This window comes from Pogonomyrmex barbatus, unplaced genomic scaffold (genome assembly GCF_055798465.1).
Source record: "Pogonomyrmex barbatus isolate J1 unplaced genomic scaffold, ASM5579846v1 scaffold7, whole genome shotgun sequence".
In the NCBI taxonomy this organism is placed as follows: domain Eukaryota; kingdom Metazoa; phylum Arthropoda; class Insecta; order Hymenoptera; family Formicidae; genus Pogonomyrmex; species Pogonomyrmex barbatus.
In genome coordinates, this window is record NW_028297171.1 from 2,194,673 (window position 1) to 2,214,189 (window position 19,517).

At 38.5% G+C, this 19,517-nt stretch overlaps 2 protein-coding genes across 5 annotated transcripts in view; one reads left to right on the top strand and one right to left on the bottom strand.

The window, feature by feature from the left end:
• Positions 1-33: 33 nt before the first annotated feature.
• On the top strand, positions 34-4,211 carry Mvb12 (multivesicular body subunit 12-like Mvb12). Of its 2 annotated transcripts, none has more exons than XM_011648421.3 (8): positions 34-290; positions 2,381-2,524; positions 2,653-2,851; positions 2,937-3,081; positions 3,266-3,343; positions 3,410-3,758; positions 3,842-3,892; positions 3,961-4,211. In XM_011648421.3, exons 2-8 carry the CDS (start codon positions 2,399-2,401, stop codon positions 3,994-3,996), a joined length of 984 nt encoding a protein of 327 aa, XP_011646723.2. In that variant the 5' UTR covers positions 34-290; positions 2,381-2,398; the 3' UTR covers positions 3,997-4,211. The 2 variants fall into 2 exon arrangements, with proteins under 2 accessions (XP_011646723.2, XP_011646724.2); XM_011648422.3 differs by lacking the exon at positions 34-290 and adding an exon at positions 806-906.
• A 1,064-nt stretch (positions 4,212-5,275) lies between these two features.
• Positions 5,276-19,517, bottom strand: part of LOC105433235 (uncharacterized) — a 35,572-nt gene continuing 21,330 nt past the window's right edge. For 2 of the 3 annotated variants that reach the window (XM_089083611.1, XM_089083610.1), the window contains exons 2-5: positions 8,221-8,616; positions 7,340-8,046; positions 6,130-7,222; positions 5,276-6,050 (exon numbers count right to left, since the gene is read on the bottom strand). In XM_089083611.1, coding sequence (XP_088939737.1) covers positions 5,598-6,050; positions 6,130-7,222; positions 7,340-8,046; positions 8,221-8,616 — 2,649 coding nt within the window. In that variant the 3' untranslated portion in view covers positions 5,276-5,597. Of the gene's footprint in view, positions 6,051-6,129; positions 7,223-7,339; positions 8,047-8,220; positions 8,617-13,452; positions 14,070-19,517 lie in introns of those variants that run through there. The other variant, XM_089083612.1, reaches the window with a different exon arrangement.

The following is a 19,517-nucleotide window of genomic DNA, read 5'->3' on the forward strand; positions in this document are numbered from 1 at the left end:
GAGTTCGGTAGCCTCGTCAATGTTCGGGGCTTTTTCGGGTAGTTTCGCAAGGCGCGTCGTCGTCGGATGACGGTGAGTGTGTGATGGTACTGACGGTCCGTCGTCAGTTAATCCGTCGTTATTTCGTTTTGTCTCTTGCTCCGCAATATGAGCGCCGGCAAAGAGAACCGCGCTCTCGCGTCGTGTCGTAGTCACCGCTGCGTCAGCGCGAAGTGCATGATCGTGTGAGGAAGACGAAGAAGAGAAGACGAAGAAAGAAAAAGCAGTAAAGAACGCCGCGCCACGAAAAGGTCAGCCTCTGTCGAGCGCTTCTCGAGAGACGACATCGCCTATGAACGGCCGATGACATATCCAATATAACTCCCCGAAAAGGGGGATAGAGAGAGAGAGAGAGAGAGAGAGAGAGAGAGAGAGAGAGAGAGAGAGAGAGAGAGAGACGTCTCCGACAACATTTGTCGACACACTCCATTTATTTGTCCGTCCGTCTTGTCTGCTTTCTGTCTGTCTGTCTTATATCTTTCTATCGACCTCCTTTTCTCGAGCACGCCTTTAAACGGCCACTGCGGCGGTTTCCCGTGAATCCCTTTCGCGTTTCTCCTCGTTACGCTACATTCTAATGTCTATTATTTATCTACTGCTATAATTATATAACCTACGATATTATCCAATATCGTATCGTTAGCGCCGTCGCATTCATGCGTTGATGCTGACGTACTCCGAGCTTAAGCTCCGTCTCTTTAAACGCGAGTATTATCAGAGACACAGCGTAAACAAGTGCATATATCTCATTTTCTGTTTGCTCCGCATTTAGGCGATGACGGCGACGGCGTCGCGGGGGTCCGAAGATTTCATCGATGATGAATACTTGGTGCGAACAACGGTTTCGAGCTTCCGAATAAGTTACAAGTAATCTTATACAACAGCTCAAGGATGAGTTTCACGGATTTTCCCATTGTCATTGCGCGTCTCGCAAAGCTGATTCCACGTTCCTTGTTTCCTCCTCCTCCTCCTCCTCTTCCTCCTCTCTCTATCTATCTCACTCTCTCTTTTTTGTCTGTATTGCAACAACATGACTGGTCTCCACAGATTTCCTGACGAAGCGAGTTCCAACGTGCGAGTCCACGTCTCCCTTGCATCGACCTCGATTTCTGCGCATTAGAATTTGCTGAGATATCGATGCAAAAGTGTCGACTGACATCATCGGTTTAATTTGAAAAGCCGAGCCAGCTGAGCGCCGAACAGCCAGAAAATCGCGCAATTCGTCCGATCGAAATCTTTCTGATGATGAGGAAATCCGAGGAAATGTTTTCACTATCGACGAAACGATATGTATTTCGTCCGCAGCCAAACGCGTCAATTCTCGTTTCTACGAAAGAAAACAGTTATCCTCGAGGTAGCCGCTCTCTCGAATCGTCTGTCGACGATGGATGAGCCATGGATGAACCATCGTTGAGGCTCGCAACTATTAATGCGGCGGCACATTCCTTCACAAACGTATGCCGCCATCCCACTTTACCACTTTACCGTTCCTTCTTTCCTCATATCTGCCTTCCTTCTAATTTAATTTCGCCTATTGTCAATCTGTATCTTAGATCTCACTGCATCGAAACTCGATCAGCTGGCAGGATTTTTGAGCTTAGGATGAAATCTTTCGAGACATCTCTGTGGCGCAATTGAATGTATTATTGTAAAATGAAGGAATACTGATTTTTAATCGCGCTAATTCAGAATAATATCGATCAAGATATCTCGATCAAAATGGATCGTCACTAGTGGCCTCAAGATGAGAATTTTTCAGAGTTCGTTATTCTCAGAGTTCATTATGGCACGCATCGAACACGCATCGAAAAATTATGGGTAATCGTGCAGAGAGATTCGATCGGTCGCATCAGATTATCAGAATTTCATGCTCGATCGCCTCTCACGCCTCGTAGAAAAGTCTCGTCGAGCGGAGAATGTCGGTCACTCGTTGGTATTTTTGGAACGATTGGCGCTTTTATGCTATTCATGCGGCCAATTGCCGCCTTTGCGCTCTTTCTCGATTTGCTTCGCTTATCTTCAGCGATTGTAACGATAATGCTCGATTGTACATGCGTTATCTAATCTCACATTAGCAAACACTCGGACATGATCGCCTCGAATAGAATGGGACATGAATTCCCTCACGATCACCACTCGGACAATGTTCACTAGAATGACAATGATTATCAATGATAAGCCCTTGTCTCCTTTAATATGACTGATTCGCAATATGCGAATATTCAAGGAATATTAATATTTAATATTTTTAATTTAATATTTAATAAATTCTCAGGCACTTCTTTAATTATATTGGGAAAACGTGAGTAATCCTTTTAATCGAAAATCCCGAATTAATTAGGTATCCGAAATCGCAGCGATGTCAAAGAAGACCAGCTGCAAGATGTTGGTTCATCAGGTGTCAGCCGTGTTGCCAGATGACAGGCCAATAACTGCCATTAGTGTCGTGGAAGACATAGACAAGTGTCCACCGAACTTCACAGTGGTATGGATGATTAATACTAGCTAACATTAATACTACTAACATTAATACTAGCTCAATTTACGCGATCTTTTTTTCTCTTTCTCTCTCGCAACGATCGGAAATAATTGATATATATATATCTCGTTAAGGTATCGAGAACCTACGACCAGGACACCGACGCCGATCTGTGGAGGGAAAGTGGGCTGTTCATCAAGAAAAAGGGTAGATACATTTGCTTCTCGAAGACTGAGGGTCAGCCTGACTGCGTGGTCGAGGACATCGTGGTGATTAACGAGCGAGATACTCCACCGGAAGGATACAGCATGATCTCCTATACCGTGGACTCGAGTGAGCCTCTTTATTCGACAGTAATGCCTGCCATCTGCGAATCTACAAATCTTTATAAATGAATTGTGATGAACGTATTTTACAGGACAGAAAGCATGGCGGAAAAAACAAGTATGCTACAAAATTAGGAATAAGGATCTATGTGTGAAAGCAGTCACGGATATAATTATATGCAGCAGGATAATTCACAAGGATTCTAAATTGGCTCCTATTGGCTTTTCCGCCGCTGGGTAAGTAACAGAGATCTAATTTGATTTTTCGCGCGCTCTTCGAACTACTAGGTTGACTTTATGAGTTCTGTTTACATTTTTATTTTCTATTTATATTTATATTTTTATAATTTTTATAATTACAAATAAACGCGATAACCTAAATATTTTAATTGCAACATATATCTTCTTTCTTCTCTTTCAGTATCATAAATGGTGTTCGTGTGTGCTACAAAACAGTAGATATCATAAACGCGGATTCACAGTCGTATGTTAATATAGAGTGAGTTACTTTCGTTAGCATCACACAAGGCAATCGATTATAAATGAATATTTTATGCACTTCCAGCTTACTACAGAGTTCTTCCCCAAATCCTTCGAACGGAATCTCTTACAAACGAGCCCCGGAGAGGCCCCCGAAACCAAAGTTTTCACCAAAATCACAAGTCAACGGGATTTATCCGCATATCAGTAACACAGCTAACAAAGACGACGACCTCGGCGATCGAGATTACGAAGTCCTGAGTCCCAACGCAAGGATCAGGCCCACAAGGCCCGCGCCCCAACCGCCCATATCCACACCACCAGCCGTCGCATCCACACCCATTTACGGTACACTTCCGGGATCGTCCGATCTCGATGGAGTCCCGTTTGTGCTTAATCCTCGTCTTACTACTAATCATCTTGATTCTGCCAATGTAAGTAATAATTTTAAATTCGTAAATCCAAACGATTAATATATATTTAATTTTACAATGTAACGATATTTTTCTTGTCTCAGAACAAACTTCCTGTTATCAAGGTGTGGACACAGAAAGACTTGGATAGAGAGGTACGTAAATCTTTTTTTTTCCAGCGAATTTTTTGACGATAAATAACTAACATAGTATATCATTGCAGTTTTTCTATGATTTTCGTGCGGAGAGAGAAACCTGAAAGACAACAGTGTGCCAAAAGTAATCTTTTGCAAATTTGCGAGAAATCTTGCTGCTATACTTATGATCCGCGTTTATATTCGACATAATATTAGCCAACAAGTGTAAATGGAGTGCCTGAACGAGTGATTTCTACTAATCCGCGAGAGAATGAAGCCCGACGTTTAAAATGGGGGTGTACTATGTAAGAAGAAATAAGATAAAAAAAAGAACTTATTCGGTGTACGCGTTTCTTTTTCCGCCCTACGTTTAGATTTTTGATACCAGTGATAACGTTGTCATATTTTTATAGACTTGCATTATTTTTTAATAGATAATAGAGATTATATATGTAAAATATATGTAAGTACACACAATTTTGTATCATAATGTGAGTTGTTGTACGTATCTCAATATCACATATTTACGCTGTTAAACGAACAAATGCATAATACCGTTGAGAGAAGCATTCTCGCCGTATATTTATCGCTTAATGCAACAACTCAAATGCGTGGTAAGAATGCATGCTACAGAAGCCATTTAACTTTATTGTTCCTCTTATCCTTTATGTCTTTTTGACACGACTATCTTTTTACGTAGAGATTAATATGTTTATCGTATAATTTTTTTCCCAAAATGCTGCTTCTTTTCTTTATCTGCAATAAAGTATTAGTATATCTTTTGTCCTTCGTGTATATGTATATATATATATATATATTTTGTTTGAAAATATATATATGATTGTGTATAATACATATAATGAGACAAAAGAATGTAATTTTTCGATATCGACAATCGTGATATTTAATTTTAAATCTCCATTTGAACTTATCATTTTATTTATTTTAAATTCGTACCTTGCATAAATTTCCATTTAATTGCATCACATCTTGTACACGAATTGTAATTTAAAATAGAAATTTGTATATTAATAATAATTTAATAAAAAATAACATCGATCCAAACCAACGTATGTTCCATTATTCATTAAATGATTAAAAGTATAAGAGATAATAAAAATAGAGAAAGTTCTTTCTACAATATTTTATAAATTAAAATATACCAAAAGTCGAGACAAGTTATATTTTTTTACATATGTATCATATAAAGACTAATAAACAATTTCACAGCAAGAATAGTTAGATCAACATGTTATAAACATCTTTTCAAGAAAAGATTAATGAAATAAATTAACTAGAAGTGCAACTTCAAAATCTAGTGCGACTCGTGTATCTTTTATAAACAAAATAACATCATTCATATATAAAGAAACAGGAAAGAATTTTTTATGAAGAAAGAGATACGCGAAAAAATAACTTCGTTTCTTTATTTCAATTACATACAACACATCATAAAACATAATAAGGAAGCAAAGTTATCTTTTCACTCGTATCTTCATGAAAAATTTTTTGTTCCTAATCGATTATTATTAAAATTCAATTTGCATTTTAAGAATGATAGCCTCGCTATATACAAATGCAATACCCAAATATGTTTATTTAATTAATTTGTCAGCGAATTAAAGAATCAGAACTTTTTAAAATTCGTCTTTACCGGCGAGTTATCAGCCGATATGGCAGAGCGAAAGATATTTTTTCCAGCCGGCAAAAAATTAGCCAAACGTCAGACAAACGGTCCAGTCCAGTGTCTGACGTGCGTCGTTGTACCGCCGGCTGGAGTCGTCTGTATCCCGTGCCTCTCCAACACCGCTGTAGCTTTGATTCTGCTTTTATACTTCACATCCTTCGGTTTCAGCATGCTCTTGTGATTGCTCAGCAATCTTGAGGGTGTTAGAATTGATTTGTTGCTAAGGCCAGTTGCTTCCAAGAAGTGATCGTATCCGCTATTTCCAATTTCACCGTTGACATTGTCATTGTTGTTGCTGTTATTGATACCGTTATCGACAGTAGAAATATTGTTGTTGTCTTTGGCAATACTGTTCTCATTCTGGCCGATATTATTAAGTCCGGCATGGCCAAGTCTCTCAGACCCATCACCTTCGGGCCGATCGGGATCATCCGACAGATCGCATTCGTCTAGATTAAATTCCTCAAAGTTCTGCCGAATATCGAATTCCTATGACAAGAAAAAAAATTTTTCATTTTCGAAATAATATAGCTTTCTTAAAATATGCACTTTCGATAAAAAATCTTACATGTTCGAGTTCGGCATAGCGATCCTTCGGGCGATTTCTGTCCTTCGTTTGCTCCTCGGGATCGCCAATCTTGAACTCTTCGAAATGCCGAACGATATTCGTCACCCTGGCCGCGCTTTTTGCCTGATCCGATTCCTTTTGCCTTACTTGGAAAGATGAGCGCACGTGATTGAACCTATTTTTCCAAAACCCACCCTCTTCGCGATTTTTTGCTTCCCTCGCCGAGCTTCTAGTCGAATTTTTTGCTTCCTCCAGGTTCAAACTTCTCGCCGTTTTCGATGACGAAGAGGACACTAGACCCAGAATGCTTTTTTTTGTAGAATCCGCGTTACCCGGATCTTGTTGTCTTTTTTCATCAATCAGGAACGATGGACTTGGAATCTTCTTCAAAATTAGCGTGTTGTTGCGGAATTGCGGCTTTGGTGGTAACGCTGGTGGCGTCCTGGGTGGCGTTGGTGACGTCGTTGTTATTTCCGGCAGCGATTCTATATCCTCGTAATCCAGATTTTTAGCAATAGTTAAACCTCTGGTGGACATTTGCAGGCAAGTCTTTTCTTCGATTCTCTCCATCTTTAAAGAAGGATTACTCACTTGAGATTTTATCAAGGTTTCCTTTGTTTCTTCAACATCGATTTTAGGTTCGATGATGACTAGCGGGATCGCTTTGGAGTCCTTGGAACCGTTATCTGATTCTTTTTGAACGATTCTCATGCCGAACTCGTCCTCAGACATATTCTCCGTGATCTCTTCTTCCCTCGATGAATCCTTATTATCCGTGACAGACTCTTCAGAATTCTTTCTCTCCATCTCCGAACCTACCGATTCGATGTCGGACAATCTGGCTGGCTGGAAATGCACGATTCTGCCACGATGTTTGAACCGACGCGGCACTGACAACACAGAATTCTCCTCCTCTTCCATATCCTGTAGCAGGATCTGATTTACACACTCCAATACAGAGTTATGATTACTATTTGGCCGATACGTGCTGTGTCTAAATACATCGTCGTTTAGTCGGTCCTCATCGGGGTCGCTGTACCAATTTCCACTGGTGTCCTCCACTGTTAACTCAGACGTCTCGATCTTCGCCTCACTGCGAAAAAGAAATCGAGAGGACTGTTTTTAGAGAATAAAAGAATGTAACAGAAAAAAAAGCAACATAATTGAATATTTAAAGTTCTGACGAAGAAAACGATTGTTTGCGACGTACATATCGTTATTATTGCTATAATCATCTTTTATCCTTGACTGCTCCGTTCGCTGCAGATTTTTTTCGTTCACCTCGTTGCAGGCGTTGATGTAGATCGGTTCCTCTTTGTTTCCATCTTGATGATTTATCCTTGTTCCCATCTTGATGTTATCCTGCTCCTCATCCTCAGAGACGAAGTTACAATCCATCCCGTCATCCTTGCTTTCTGTTCTCGCGATACCGACCATCTCGATCATATCAGGATTCTTAGACGACGTTTTCTGACCATTTATCCTATCAAAAAATGTCCTCCGTTTCGTAAAGACCATCGTCATTCCACTCTCTTCCGTTACATCCTCGTCCTCATCCAGAATCATCGTCGTCTCGTTTTCGCTGTCAGTCACTATTGTTGGAGTGCACCTATTCGAGCATTTATTTAAAGTTGAACCAGGTGACACATCCGTACTCTCACCCTCGCAAAACCCTTCTGTACTGAGCAGCGAAGGACTACCCTCCGTCGTTGTCGTGATGATGGACGCGTCCGTATTCTCGCTGCTGGTCAGACTGGCTTTTGAGATATCGCTGCCGGCAAAACTATGTGTTTTCTTCACGCTGTTGCGGTCCAACTCATCCAAAATGCCGGACGATGTCGGATTTAGCCGCGTGATTATCTCGCACTTCAGACTCGCGATCTCTTTGCCGATACCGTTCTCCTGCAGCGTGTTTCTCTGAAAGCGATTAGTTCGATAAGTCTGAATTTAGAAAATACAGAAAAGAGGAATATAGAATTCAATTTTATATCTTATATTAATCATTCCCTATTTTTTTTTTTTTTTTTTTTAATTAAGAACTATCCTTTGTAGCATATAGGCTAATTAATATTGGGTATTGTTTTAAATTACTTGCAAACTGCCGAAATCCTTCTGCAGATTCTTGTCAATATTGGTGTTGATCTCAACATCAGCTACCGGCATCGTTTGATCGCGTTTGCTCTTAATATAGTTCTTTGTGTATCGCCTGAGCATCGCGATCTCCAACTGCTGGTTCCTAATGACATTATCCTTCTCGCAGAGCATCTGCCTGATCGATTTCTGCTCCTGCTTAAGGCGTGCCTCTAGGAATAATAATGCCCGCAATATCCTCGAAAGCTGCTGATCCCGCAGAATTCTCTCGGATTCGTGACCGGCGATACGGTGATCTAATTCTCTCACCAGTTCCCGGCATCTCTTCGTGGCGGTCTTCAGGGCGTCCTGAGTGCGCGCCAGTTCCTGCTTGAGCGTCCGAACCTCGGTCTCCATCTTAAAAACACAAAAAATTTTAATGGGAAAATATATCTCACATACAAATATATGCGCGCCGCGACATCTAAAGTATGTCTTCGAGTATATTAAAGACTATTGCCACGAAATCGAATCTTAATTTTCTTAATATTCTCCAATCAATCTAAACTCGAGCTTTTCTTTACAAAAATATTAGAATGAAATGTTTCTATCCTAAATTGAGAAATTAAGAAATTAAGAAATTCTAAATTAAATTATTATCAGATTAATATAGAATTAATATAGAATGAAAATAGGATATCTTTATATATAAAACCTCTTAGAGATTCTCCAAATTCCTATGTGTCGTGATAAACGGTTTGCGTTACACTGCGTTACAATGCGAACAGGATAGGTATTCATCGTGCAAGTACGGTATATGCGGACTAAAGAATGAATGCCGCCTGAGTCTGAGTAAAATCGAGGAACAACAGCCGGCCTTGCTTCACGCGCATGAAAGATGAGGAGTCTTTGGTTGAATTGAACTGACTCGAGAAAAAGAGACGTTCGCGTCCAGATGCAGAGGAGGAGGAGGAAGGGAGAAAGGGGGACGGTTTGATACCGAACTTGTTCCGGTCCAGGACCGGAAGGATCTAACCCGGCCATCGAAGAACCGGTAAATCACGTTTCGCGCGATAGAACTGCGACGACGGCGATCTATTGTTAAGTAAACAATTTTCAACTTGACGCATTGACCGTCCAAGGATGAGCAGGATATTTGCATTTGGAGTCATACACGATGACGTGCAGCGAATCGCATTATTATTGCAATGTCAGTTAATTAAGAGAGTCTTTGGTGATTATGGCGATGGTCTAAATGACGATTTAAATGGAAGGTGAAGATAAATTAATATTTGAAAGTTAATGCAAATGCTCAAGGATGATATTCAGATTATGTGTAATGTTAGCTTATATATTATTTATTTTTACTTATATTTTTTCATTGACAAAATATTCACGGATGTCAGTTTTCGCAAACTGAATCTATGTCAATGAATGATCAGATAGATAGATTGAAATTAAAAGATCGCTAAAGAACAAAGGAGCAAAAAAAAAGAAAAATTTATATTCAAAATTTATTGAATTATTTAGATTTTATTTTTCCTGTTATTTTTCTATATTTCAGCTTCCGAGAGAGAATTTGCGAAAATTTACGATCTCAGATTTCCGTTTCTATGTGCGGCAAACTTGTCCTGCCAGAAAAGGAAGCCGCAAAGCGGCACTTTCCGCTAGTCCATTTAACGTTGTTCTCGAACGGGCGGGCGATCTAACGGCGATGCGGCTAAAGTGCAAGCGGCAATTACGCGTGGTTTATTCGCAGCTGGATGCACTATGTTGTATCCACCTTTCTCGCTTTGCGGGGTTGCGGATACGATACATTGACTGGAACGTTACCAGGCGTCCCTCGGCAGATAACATGCCGATATTCGGTGCCTTTTAAACCGATAAGGCGCGGCCGTAGCTAATTAAAACGCGAGATGTTAATCGCGCCAGAGAACGAGACTGTGTTTCCGCTAATTAACGAGCGAGCAAGCGAGCAAGCGAGCGAGCGTGATTTTTAGAGCGGATTAAAATCACATCGTGTGGGATCCTCGATAGGATTCATCTCAAAAATTGTATTTTGTAATTTTGGTTTTTTTTTTTCGCCAATCACAACTTTTTATTTTACAACAGTCTGTTCTTTCTTATTTTGATACAATTTATATTTTAACTCCAAACGCGGAGAGATGTCTCCAAAGATGTGATTAATTTCGTCACATATATCTTTATAATCCTCAAAATTTCCGGAATTGGTCTTCCTCGTGTCAAGTCTTGCATTCCTCACGGTGCAGGGAAGCGAAATAATCACGCGAACCTGAAATACCTGCGCTCGCTGGAGGAGAACGCTAACGGGAGGGATCCTGCACGGAGGATCCTTCTGTGAAATTCCCTTAAGAAGCTTGCCGGACCAGCCGATTACAAGGTTACCGAGTCATCGAGACGCGACTTTCTCAGGCCGCTAGCCATCGCCATAAATTATACATTCTTGGCTCTGAGAGAGACAAACAATACTAGAAGAATCTCGCGAAACGATCTCATAAATGCGTACGCGAAGTAGAGTAAGCAAAAATAAAACAAACAGCTACAAATGCGAAGATCATTATTCTGCATGTAAAAATTCAGAAACAATTATTTCATCTTTATCATTAAAAGTATAAATTTTGAGTATAATCTTCAAAATCTATAGAAACGTTTTACATATTTGAAAAGAAATGTAAATTTAATAAATAATATGTATGTACAAGTACAATATATATATATATATATATATATATACACACACACACACACACACACACACACACACACACACACACACACACACACACACACACACAATATAATAATATATACAACAAATATATATAACAAATTATGTAAACAAAAGATATTAAAATTTATTCAACGTTTAGTCTAATAAACTGTTATTACATTCATTTATTACATTATTGTTTGATAATTATTAAAAATAGTTTTAATGTGACTCAGACGCGCCAAGTTTTTGTATATCAAAAAAATTATATCCATTGAGCAATAAAATTTGTGAAATTAAGTTCTCGTAAAATTTTTCATATACGGTTATGAGGATAATTAAATTAAATTTAACTGCCAATTACAAGTTAGCATAGTGGTAGTAACTTTTTTAATTTAGTATACAGATACAAATAATTATATTAAATTGTACTGATAATTACAAGTTGGCATTAATTTGTGATATCAAATCTTTTATATAATTTAATACTACTTTATACAACTGAATTTTTTATATTTTTATGGAATACTTAAATATAATAATTATATTGAATTTTTCTGACTATTTTTCTATAATAAAATCTTTTTACTTTTATAATACTTTTTTCTCTTATTTTAATTAAAATTAAAAATTGGCATCAGTTTTTGATATCAAATCTTTTGTAGAAATAATAAAACAATTCATTTACGGATAGAGATATTTACTGGAGATATTTAAAATAAAATAAATTTTTTGTACAGAAAATAATTAGGGACACATGAACTTGATATTATTTTTTTAAAAAATAATTATATTCGTTAATATATTACAAATCATTTGTGGCATACTATATTAAATAATTGAAGAGATTTACAAATTTAAAGGATAAAATAAAGCGTACAATAAAACGTAAAATAAAACATAAAATAATCTAAATTATTTTAGTTTTAAATATTTTCATCGTGTACGTTTTCATCACGTAAGATTTACTTTAGAGGCCAGACCAAAAAAGTAAATGTTTAAAATGAATCAAGCCTATTTTTTTCGAATTTAATGCAATACGATTCGAAAGAGAACTGAAGAAGTTTTTTCCTCAGTTTTCTTCTCCGTTTTACTCACAAATCCTAAAAGCTTCTCTCTCAGTTAAAAATCTAAAAAATCTTAGGATAAAATCTATTTATATGAAATTGCCTGTAGAGAATTGTCAACGTCGGTCAACAATCTCCAGCGCGAAAATAGCGTGTCGGTTGTAACAACGACCGTGAAAAATCACGCTGGCGCGAATGTGTCTTGGAAACGTCAGATGGATGTGTCGCGACACGTTCGCAGCGGGAAGACGAGTGACACAACACGAGCGAGTTATCTTTTCGTCTCCGACGCCGTGCAACAACGAGAAGAAGACAAGGCATTGGATTCTCCGATTCTCTCCACGTTTGCGTTATCGCGAACGAATTCACGAGTCGGACCGACGAGTCCACGCGATATCCGAACACGCGCGCGCGATGAAAAAGTGTGCTGCGCGCGACTTTCTCCGTTGGTCGACCAACGGTTTTTCGATCGGAACGACTGGAGGTACACGATTGGAGGTCAAACGAGTCGACTCGAGACAGATCGGGGATACAGTTATCCGCCTTTGTGTTCGCCATGACCGAGACGAGACCGCCGCCTCCGATCTCGACCGCCGTGCCGATCGGAGCAAAGTCGGGCCCCGGGCCCGAGCCTCCGGTCGATAGGTTAATAGTAATGCGCCGCGTAAGCGCCTCCGGGCAACGAGCGATAAAGAACGGATAAACGGAGTCTCGATATCGTAGAATCGTGGCGCGACGCATCCTCGATGAGACCGCGACGAGAGCGGATCTTGGGTGCCGATGACGTCACGCTTCAGTGTCACGCCCGAGATTCCGCGGACCGATGTGAATAGAGAATGCACTTTCTCCGACACGCGTTACATACCGCCAACTGCATTTTGTTTCGCCGTTGCAACAGCTGCGCGCGACAACAGAACTCGCTCGCATTGTTTTGCCCGCGAAATAACCGGCACGCCATATGCGTGCCTTCCCGTCGAGTCGACGTACATACATACATACATACGTACGTGCGCGACTGCGGAACGTACAAAGGCGACCAGGTGTCGAGTGGTTTCCCGTCAACGGCACGTCGACGAGGTAATCACGATATATTTCGAAGATAGATTCCTCGCGACGTCATGTCAATTGTCATGTCTGATTGACAAGATCATCTCCCAACCTTCGCGCATTTAATTTAAAACACAGAAACGTAGAAACGGAAATTGCGTACGTTGCAAGACGAATTTATGGCAATCTCCGAGCGCGTAAAGCTTCATGAAAGATACGAATCTTTTGAAAGATCCGATTTTGAAAGAGACGATTTGTCGGATGTGACTCGGATGTTTACAATTCAACTTTTCAACTCCGGGTCTAACCGAATCATTCGTTTTAAACTTGGTTTAAACTATCCTGACGTTTCTCGCCATTCGAGGTGGACGTTAACCTTGGCCAAGTTGATCATTATCGAGCCTTTACCTCTGTGAATTCTTCGCCGATCTTTGGGCTACCTCAGGACAATAGTATTCGCGCAAGCTCGCGAGGAACTTTACATCGCTTCCGATGACGCACACCGCAACGACGCGGCCGAATTTCACCTGGCCGCGCGCCTCACGCGGCATTCCGCGCGTTTCCGCGATCTTCTCTCGGGCCCCCCGATCGCTCCGATCGAGGCCCGTGAGTCTCGACGGTCCCGACTAGCTCACCAAGCGTCGCGAATCCGTTTCATCTCGAACAAACGATACACGTGCACACACGTACACACGCACCCACAAGGAAGAAAGATCGAACAGCACTTTGAAGGCACTCGCCGCGACGACGACGTTCTTCGGCACCGCGAAGAAAATATTTAAAGAGAGAGAGAGAGAGAGAGAGAGAGAGAGAGAGAGAGAGAGAGAGATTTGACAAAGTGCCGAAGAACACTAACGAGACGGACTTAGGCCACGAACTGACTCCGACTAGTCGGCGAACACTCGATTCGCTGCCGAGCCACCAGCAAAACGGTATGTGGAAGGGAGAACGTTGCCGTCCACGGATGCAGGTACGGATTTTCAAAGACCGGAGCTCGATTTCTTCACGACGTCGGCAGCCAGCTGTAATTGTAATCTTGTGGAAGCGGAAAAGAATTCGTCATAGTACTTAGTTTGGAAGTTATTTTTCTAATCAGAAAGCTGGACTCTAAATGTCTTTTGAATTTCTAAATATAGGCTGTGTTTCGAAATTCACTGTCAATACTGAAAATCTATAATATACGTGACCTAAACTATATATTTTCAGTACTGGCAGTGAATATCAAAACGTAGCTATAGTAATTTCCAATGTGACATAGCGTGAACGATGTGAACAAACGTGTTTTACAACTACCATTGCATATCGATAACACGAATAGATGTAGGAAACTAATTTTTTTAGCTATTTTTTTTATATCGCACAAAAAAAATCAAATTACTGTAATCAAACTTGAAGAAACGATTCGAAAATCAAAACAAAAATCATAAAATAAATTATAAAAATTGTTGGAACTAAATTATAAAAAGGAGAGAGAAAGCAGAGAAAAGCAAAGATTATATATAACTATAAGATAAATTACATAAATTACTTCTATTATTTAATGTTGCTGCAGGAATATAATTTTCTTCTTACACTACACTGTTGGAAAAAATGTGTTGAATTTAACATAAATCGCATGTCCCAAACGGTCCACTCAAAATTTTGTGTTAATTTAACATAATATGAATGTGTTAAATAATAACACCGACATTATGTTAATATTTCAACAAAAAAGAAATGTACTCTCGATCTTAATTTGAAGTTAATTGTGTGTTACAATTAACATAATTTTTATGATAAAATAACATGTCGAGACGTCAAAATTCAAGACTGTGCCGAAACCACACAAAGAATAATAACAAGTCATCCCCACTCTTGTTATAGAGTAAAACCAATATTTTTTTTGTATAAATTTTAACATGAATTGCATACATTGAATAAATACGTACGAATTGTGTTATTTTAACACATTTCTTAAATCATTTTAATAATTTTACATTTTATATTTGTTAAGGTCAGCTAACATAGTAGACATGTGTTAAATTTACATATAAATATGTAGGTTATTTAACACAAAAATTTTAAAGACCGATTTTAACACAAATATAAAATGTTTTTTACTGTGTACAATATACATTTACACAGTATTGACATAAATATTAATCGACAAGTTCAGCCCTGCATCAAGACGATAGACGGAGAGAAGGAAGAAAATAAGGAAAGCAGGTACTAGGCGAGAGAAAGAAAGAGACGCAAAGTCTGCCTCATGGATGCAGTGTGTGTGTGTGTGTGTGTGTGTGTGTGTGTGTGTGTGTGTGTGTGTGTGTGTGTGTGTGTGTGTGTGTGTGTGTGTGTGTGTGTGTGTGTGTGTGTGTGTGTGAGCGCGCGCACGTTTGTCGCGGTCGGTCCATCGTGTCCAGGTGGAAACAGGTAGGACTACCATTATGTACCGCCGTACGTAATACAAACGTGAGCGAAATGTGTCCCTTTTTTAAGAAATCCTTAAGATCCTAGTCAATTGATTTTGATTTTCATTTCATCCTTCATTCGGAGTTTCGACATATGAATTAAATAGACACAATACGTTTTGTTCCCAAAAAGAAAAATGAAATCTAAAAAAAAAGATTCAATTTCTAGCTTTAAGAATTCTCAAACCTCTCAAACCTTTGTTATCAGAAAATTCGAACTTACATATTACTTTTAGATTTCATTTCAGATTTACAAAAAGTTAAGACATTAATCTCTCTTTTTTAGTGATCCGATAATCGCAATCAGAAATAAGCTTGATTTTACAGATTTATCTTCGATCTAATTTCATTAAATTAACATCATATTTTCCGTCTTCCGAATCGACTAAAGATATTTCAATTAAAAGAAATGTCAACATTCGGGAAACATCATATGAGTATTGATAGATGACACTCTTGCTCGTGACACGAATTATTGTCATTGGAATGTTATCGATCGTTCGTTCTTGATCTTGCCACGATAATGTGCGAACGCGAGCGCGGGAATGGCGGGAATGTCCTAGAAAACGGGATTCTACAAGTCGGCGCCTGATCTCCCAGCGGTTGTGCAATTGCCGTTTAACAACTTCGAGACTTTCTTGCTCTCCTCCACCTTTTTGCGGAAATCACCTTCGGTAACTCACATTCAAGAGTAATACTTTGATCGCAATCGGAAGTCTGCATTGTCATGTAGAAAATAGAAAGGAATGTAACAAGAACAGCGAGTGTTGTGTATGTGTGTAAAAAAAAAAGAATCTACATCTCATTTTCATTACATATATAAATACATTAAAATTTAATCTACAATTTTAACAACTTTAACAATATTTAACAATATTAAATCTAGACAAGTCAGTAAAGTCGAATCAAGTCGAATCAACTCGACTTTTCAAGAACTACAAAAGTCTATCGAGATTGATGACAAAGGTGAATATAAATCCAATAATTCATGCCGAATTCTTCCTGTTGTTACGACTGTGAAATACGATAACGATAACGGCACAAAGGCGAACATCGACGGATCGTGCGATCGATTGCGTCTGCACGTGTGCTCTGCAAAGCTTGGACACAGTTGGTGATTAAAGTATTTTTTATATCAGAATCGTCCTACGGAAAAAATGGTCTTCGACCAAACATTCGGTAGAAGGCTCAATAAAAGCAAAAATTATTGGAAAATTATGGAAATCTCTGTTAAATGTAAAGATACATGTAAAAAAAATATAATAGATTTTCCAAATTTTAAATAATAAATATATCTTAGATAATAAATACTTTGGAAAATAAGAGTAGGAAATGTTTTTAATAATTAAAATAAAAGAAGTGAAAAATATCCAACAAATATATATTAGATAACAATCCTTTATAAAAAAAGGAGATGTTAAATCGATACTCGCATTTTTCAAAGTTTATTGTTGACACTTTTCCGCGATTGATTCTCTCGCTGCGCTAACTTCGTGAATAGCTGTCATTGTATTGATCTCACAGAGGTTCATTTTGACAATTGTGTATCAAGAAGTTAAAAATATTATAGTGTAACAGTAATATAATACTATTATATTAATTTTTGCTCTTGTGTTGAAAAAGATAAATAGCGCAGCGCGCGTTTGTAATGTTAGTATAAATAAATTCTTATTGGAGATAGACAGATTAGAAAAGAAGAAGAATTCTAGATTTACATGTACAAGAGAAATAATAATTAAAAATTATTATTTTGCATTAATTAATTAATTTGCAAATTATATTTATGATGTTTAATTAAACTAATATTTTACGTACACCTAATTATGTAGTATATGAAATAATATCGTGGATTGCAAGATATGATTTTGAGACGCCACGATCTTTTCTTAAAAACCCAGCGTTTCATGGAAAAACAAAGAGAAGTACACATTATCGTTGCGATGTAACGCGCAAATGTCTATTGTTTTGCGATAAACGCAAAGCGAATTATCCGAGGAACCGGGTATCGTGTTATTGCCAACGTTAATAAACACTCGCAACCGACGCAAAATTCCGGTTTTACATGAGTACGTCCTGTCGGATGATTACGTCACTCCTTATCACGAGTGCTTGGTAGCTTTTATTCTTATCGTTATCTGTTTCTCCTGCACGGAGAAAACCTGAACAAGATCAAATGCTTCCTACAAAAACTCGGAATTTGTTTATTTCTCGAATTTTTAATTAAATATTGAATTGACATTAAATATTGAATTAGTTTTAAGATTAAATTTAGATTTGATCATTTTGAAATTTGGCAGATTTCAAGAAATTTAATTAGAAGATTAAAAATTAATTCTGTCAGATACGGTTCCTATCTTGCTTCATTTCGACGAAAGTTTTTAAAAAAAACGCTGATGAACATGGCAGGATAAATCGAGCTTAGAGCGAATTTTCCAGCGAATCGAGTAATGCAGTCGGAATGCCGGCACGATGAGATTTTTGCATGTTACTTAATTATTTATTACCTTCGTTAATTCTCTCATGGTGGATCGTAAACGAAATTTATGCGTACAACGCGAACGTAAATAATATTCGCGTCTTTTAGGGATCTAACATTACAATTTAGAGTGAAGTGATGTTGTCGAAGCATCAATATCTATCTTACATCTGAAATGTATGTACAATCAATGTTAGGAAAATTAAAATGCTTTTTCAATGTTATCTATTTCCAATATTACGCAAATAGTTGTGAAATATCGGCTAGTGTTGATACTTTAGATGAAAATTAATTTGAAATTGATAAGATCTAATCTAAAAGAAAATATAGATTAATTCTAAATTAAAATCTACGCGTTAAGTCCAATCGAATACTACACTAGAGCATCTCAGGATGCGGGTGCAGGACGTGAGATTTCCATTTGACTCATCGCACAAAACAAATGTGCGAAGTACTGCAACTTCATGCAGGTCCTCTCGCGTCGTACCCGTAATCTACAACCAACGACGGTCAAAACATTTTGACTTGACGATTATCCATCTCTCGTCCCCTCAAATTTCTCCGATCAGACCGAGAATATTTCATAAGAGTAGTATTATTAAAAAATATTACGACACTCCGCATTATTCTCTATTTATAACCAACTTTATTAGTAAGGTGTACGCCTCAGACTTTTTATCAATTAGCGCTTGAACAGCAGGAAGATGGAGAATCACTGGTTATTTATTCGCCTTTTGAGCCTTTGCTGCCACATAAAACAATGTCGTGTATATCGCACCGAGTGACATATGACAGCACGAGAAAAACGAGAAGAATCGATATAACGCCGAGATAAGGTCCGAGGTGTTACGATTCGTTGTGTTAACAACGAACATGACAAAAATTTCTTTCTCTCTCTCTCCCCCCTCTTTCCTCTCAACCCACACACACACACACGCGCGCGCGCGCGCGCGCGCGCGCACACACACACACACACACACATATTACATTACTATAAAAAAAAAGCAACACTGCCGACAGCAACACTTGACAGACGCAATTTCTGTCTCAACGATATAAATATTAGACGAACCAAACTTAGAAAAAAATGTGTTCCATTCTTAAAATTTTACTTCTGTGAAAGCCTTGAAATTTAGAATATCGTAGACAGAATGATATTTCCGGGACATTTTATCTGCGTGATATTTCTAAGACGGATGACACTCTTCTTGAAGGAAAATTGTCTCTCAGATCCGGCAAACGGTTCTTTATGCGTATATAAGAAAACAATTCTGAGAATAAATCGCGGTAAAATGATGATATGACGATATAACGGCGGTACAGCACACACAAGCACGATAAATTTGTCGCTACCAACGTTAATGATCGTGTCGCTGTTATCTTATCAGTACGGAATTTCTCTGCTTTTTAAGGCTGGCTATGAGAGCACCGACGAAAGTGGAGCGCATCTTGACTGCGCTTCATCACGGTCAGTTAGCCGAAAGAATCGTCTCCGCTGCATATTTTTGCAAAGTTGCTTTGAGGCGCGTTCTTCCGCAAAAAATGTCTCC

Bases quoted from the DNA above. Each gene is read 5' to 3' on its own strand.
- Mvb12 (XM_011648421.3), top strand. From the start codon at position 2,399: ATGTCAAAGAAGACCAGCTGCAAGATGTTGGTTCATCAGGTGTCAGCC. The intron at 2,525-2,652 runs GTATGGATGATT...TATCTCGTTAAG, and splicing joins GTCCACCGAACTTCACAGTG to GTATCGAGAACCTACGACCA. The intron at 3,082-3,265 runs GTAAGTAACAGA...CTTCTCTTTCAG, and splicing joins ATTGGCTTTTCCGCCGCTGG to TATCATAAATGGTGTTCGTG.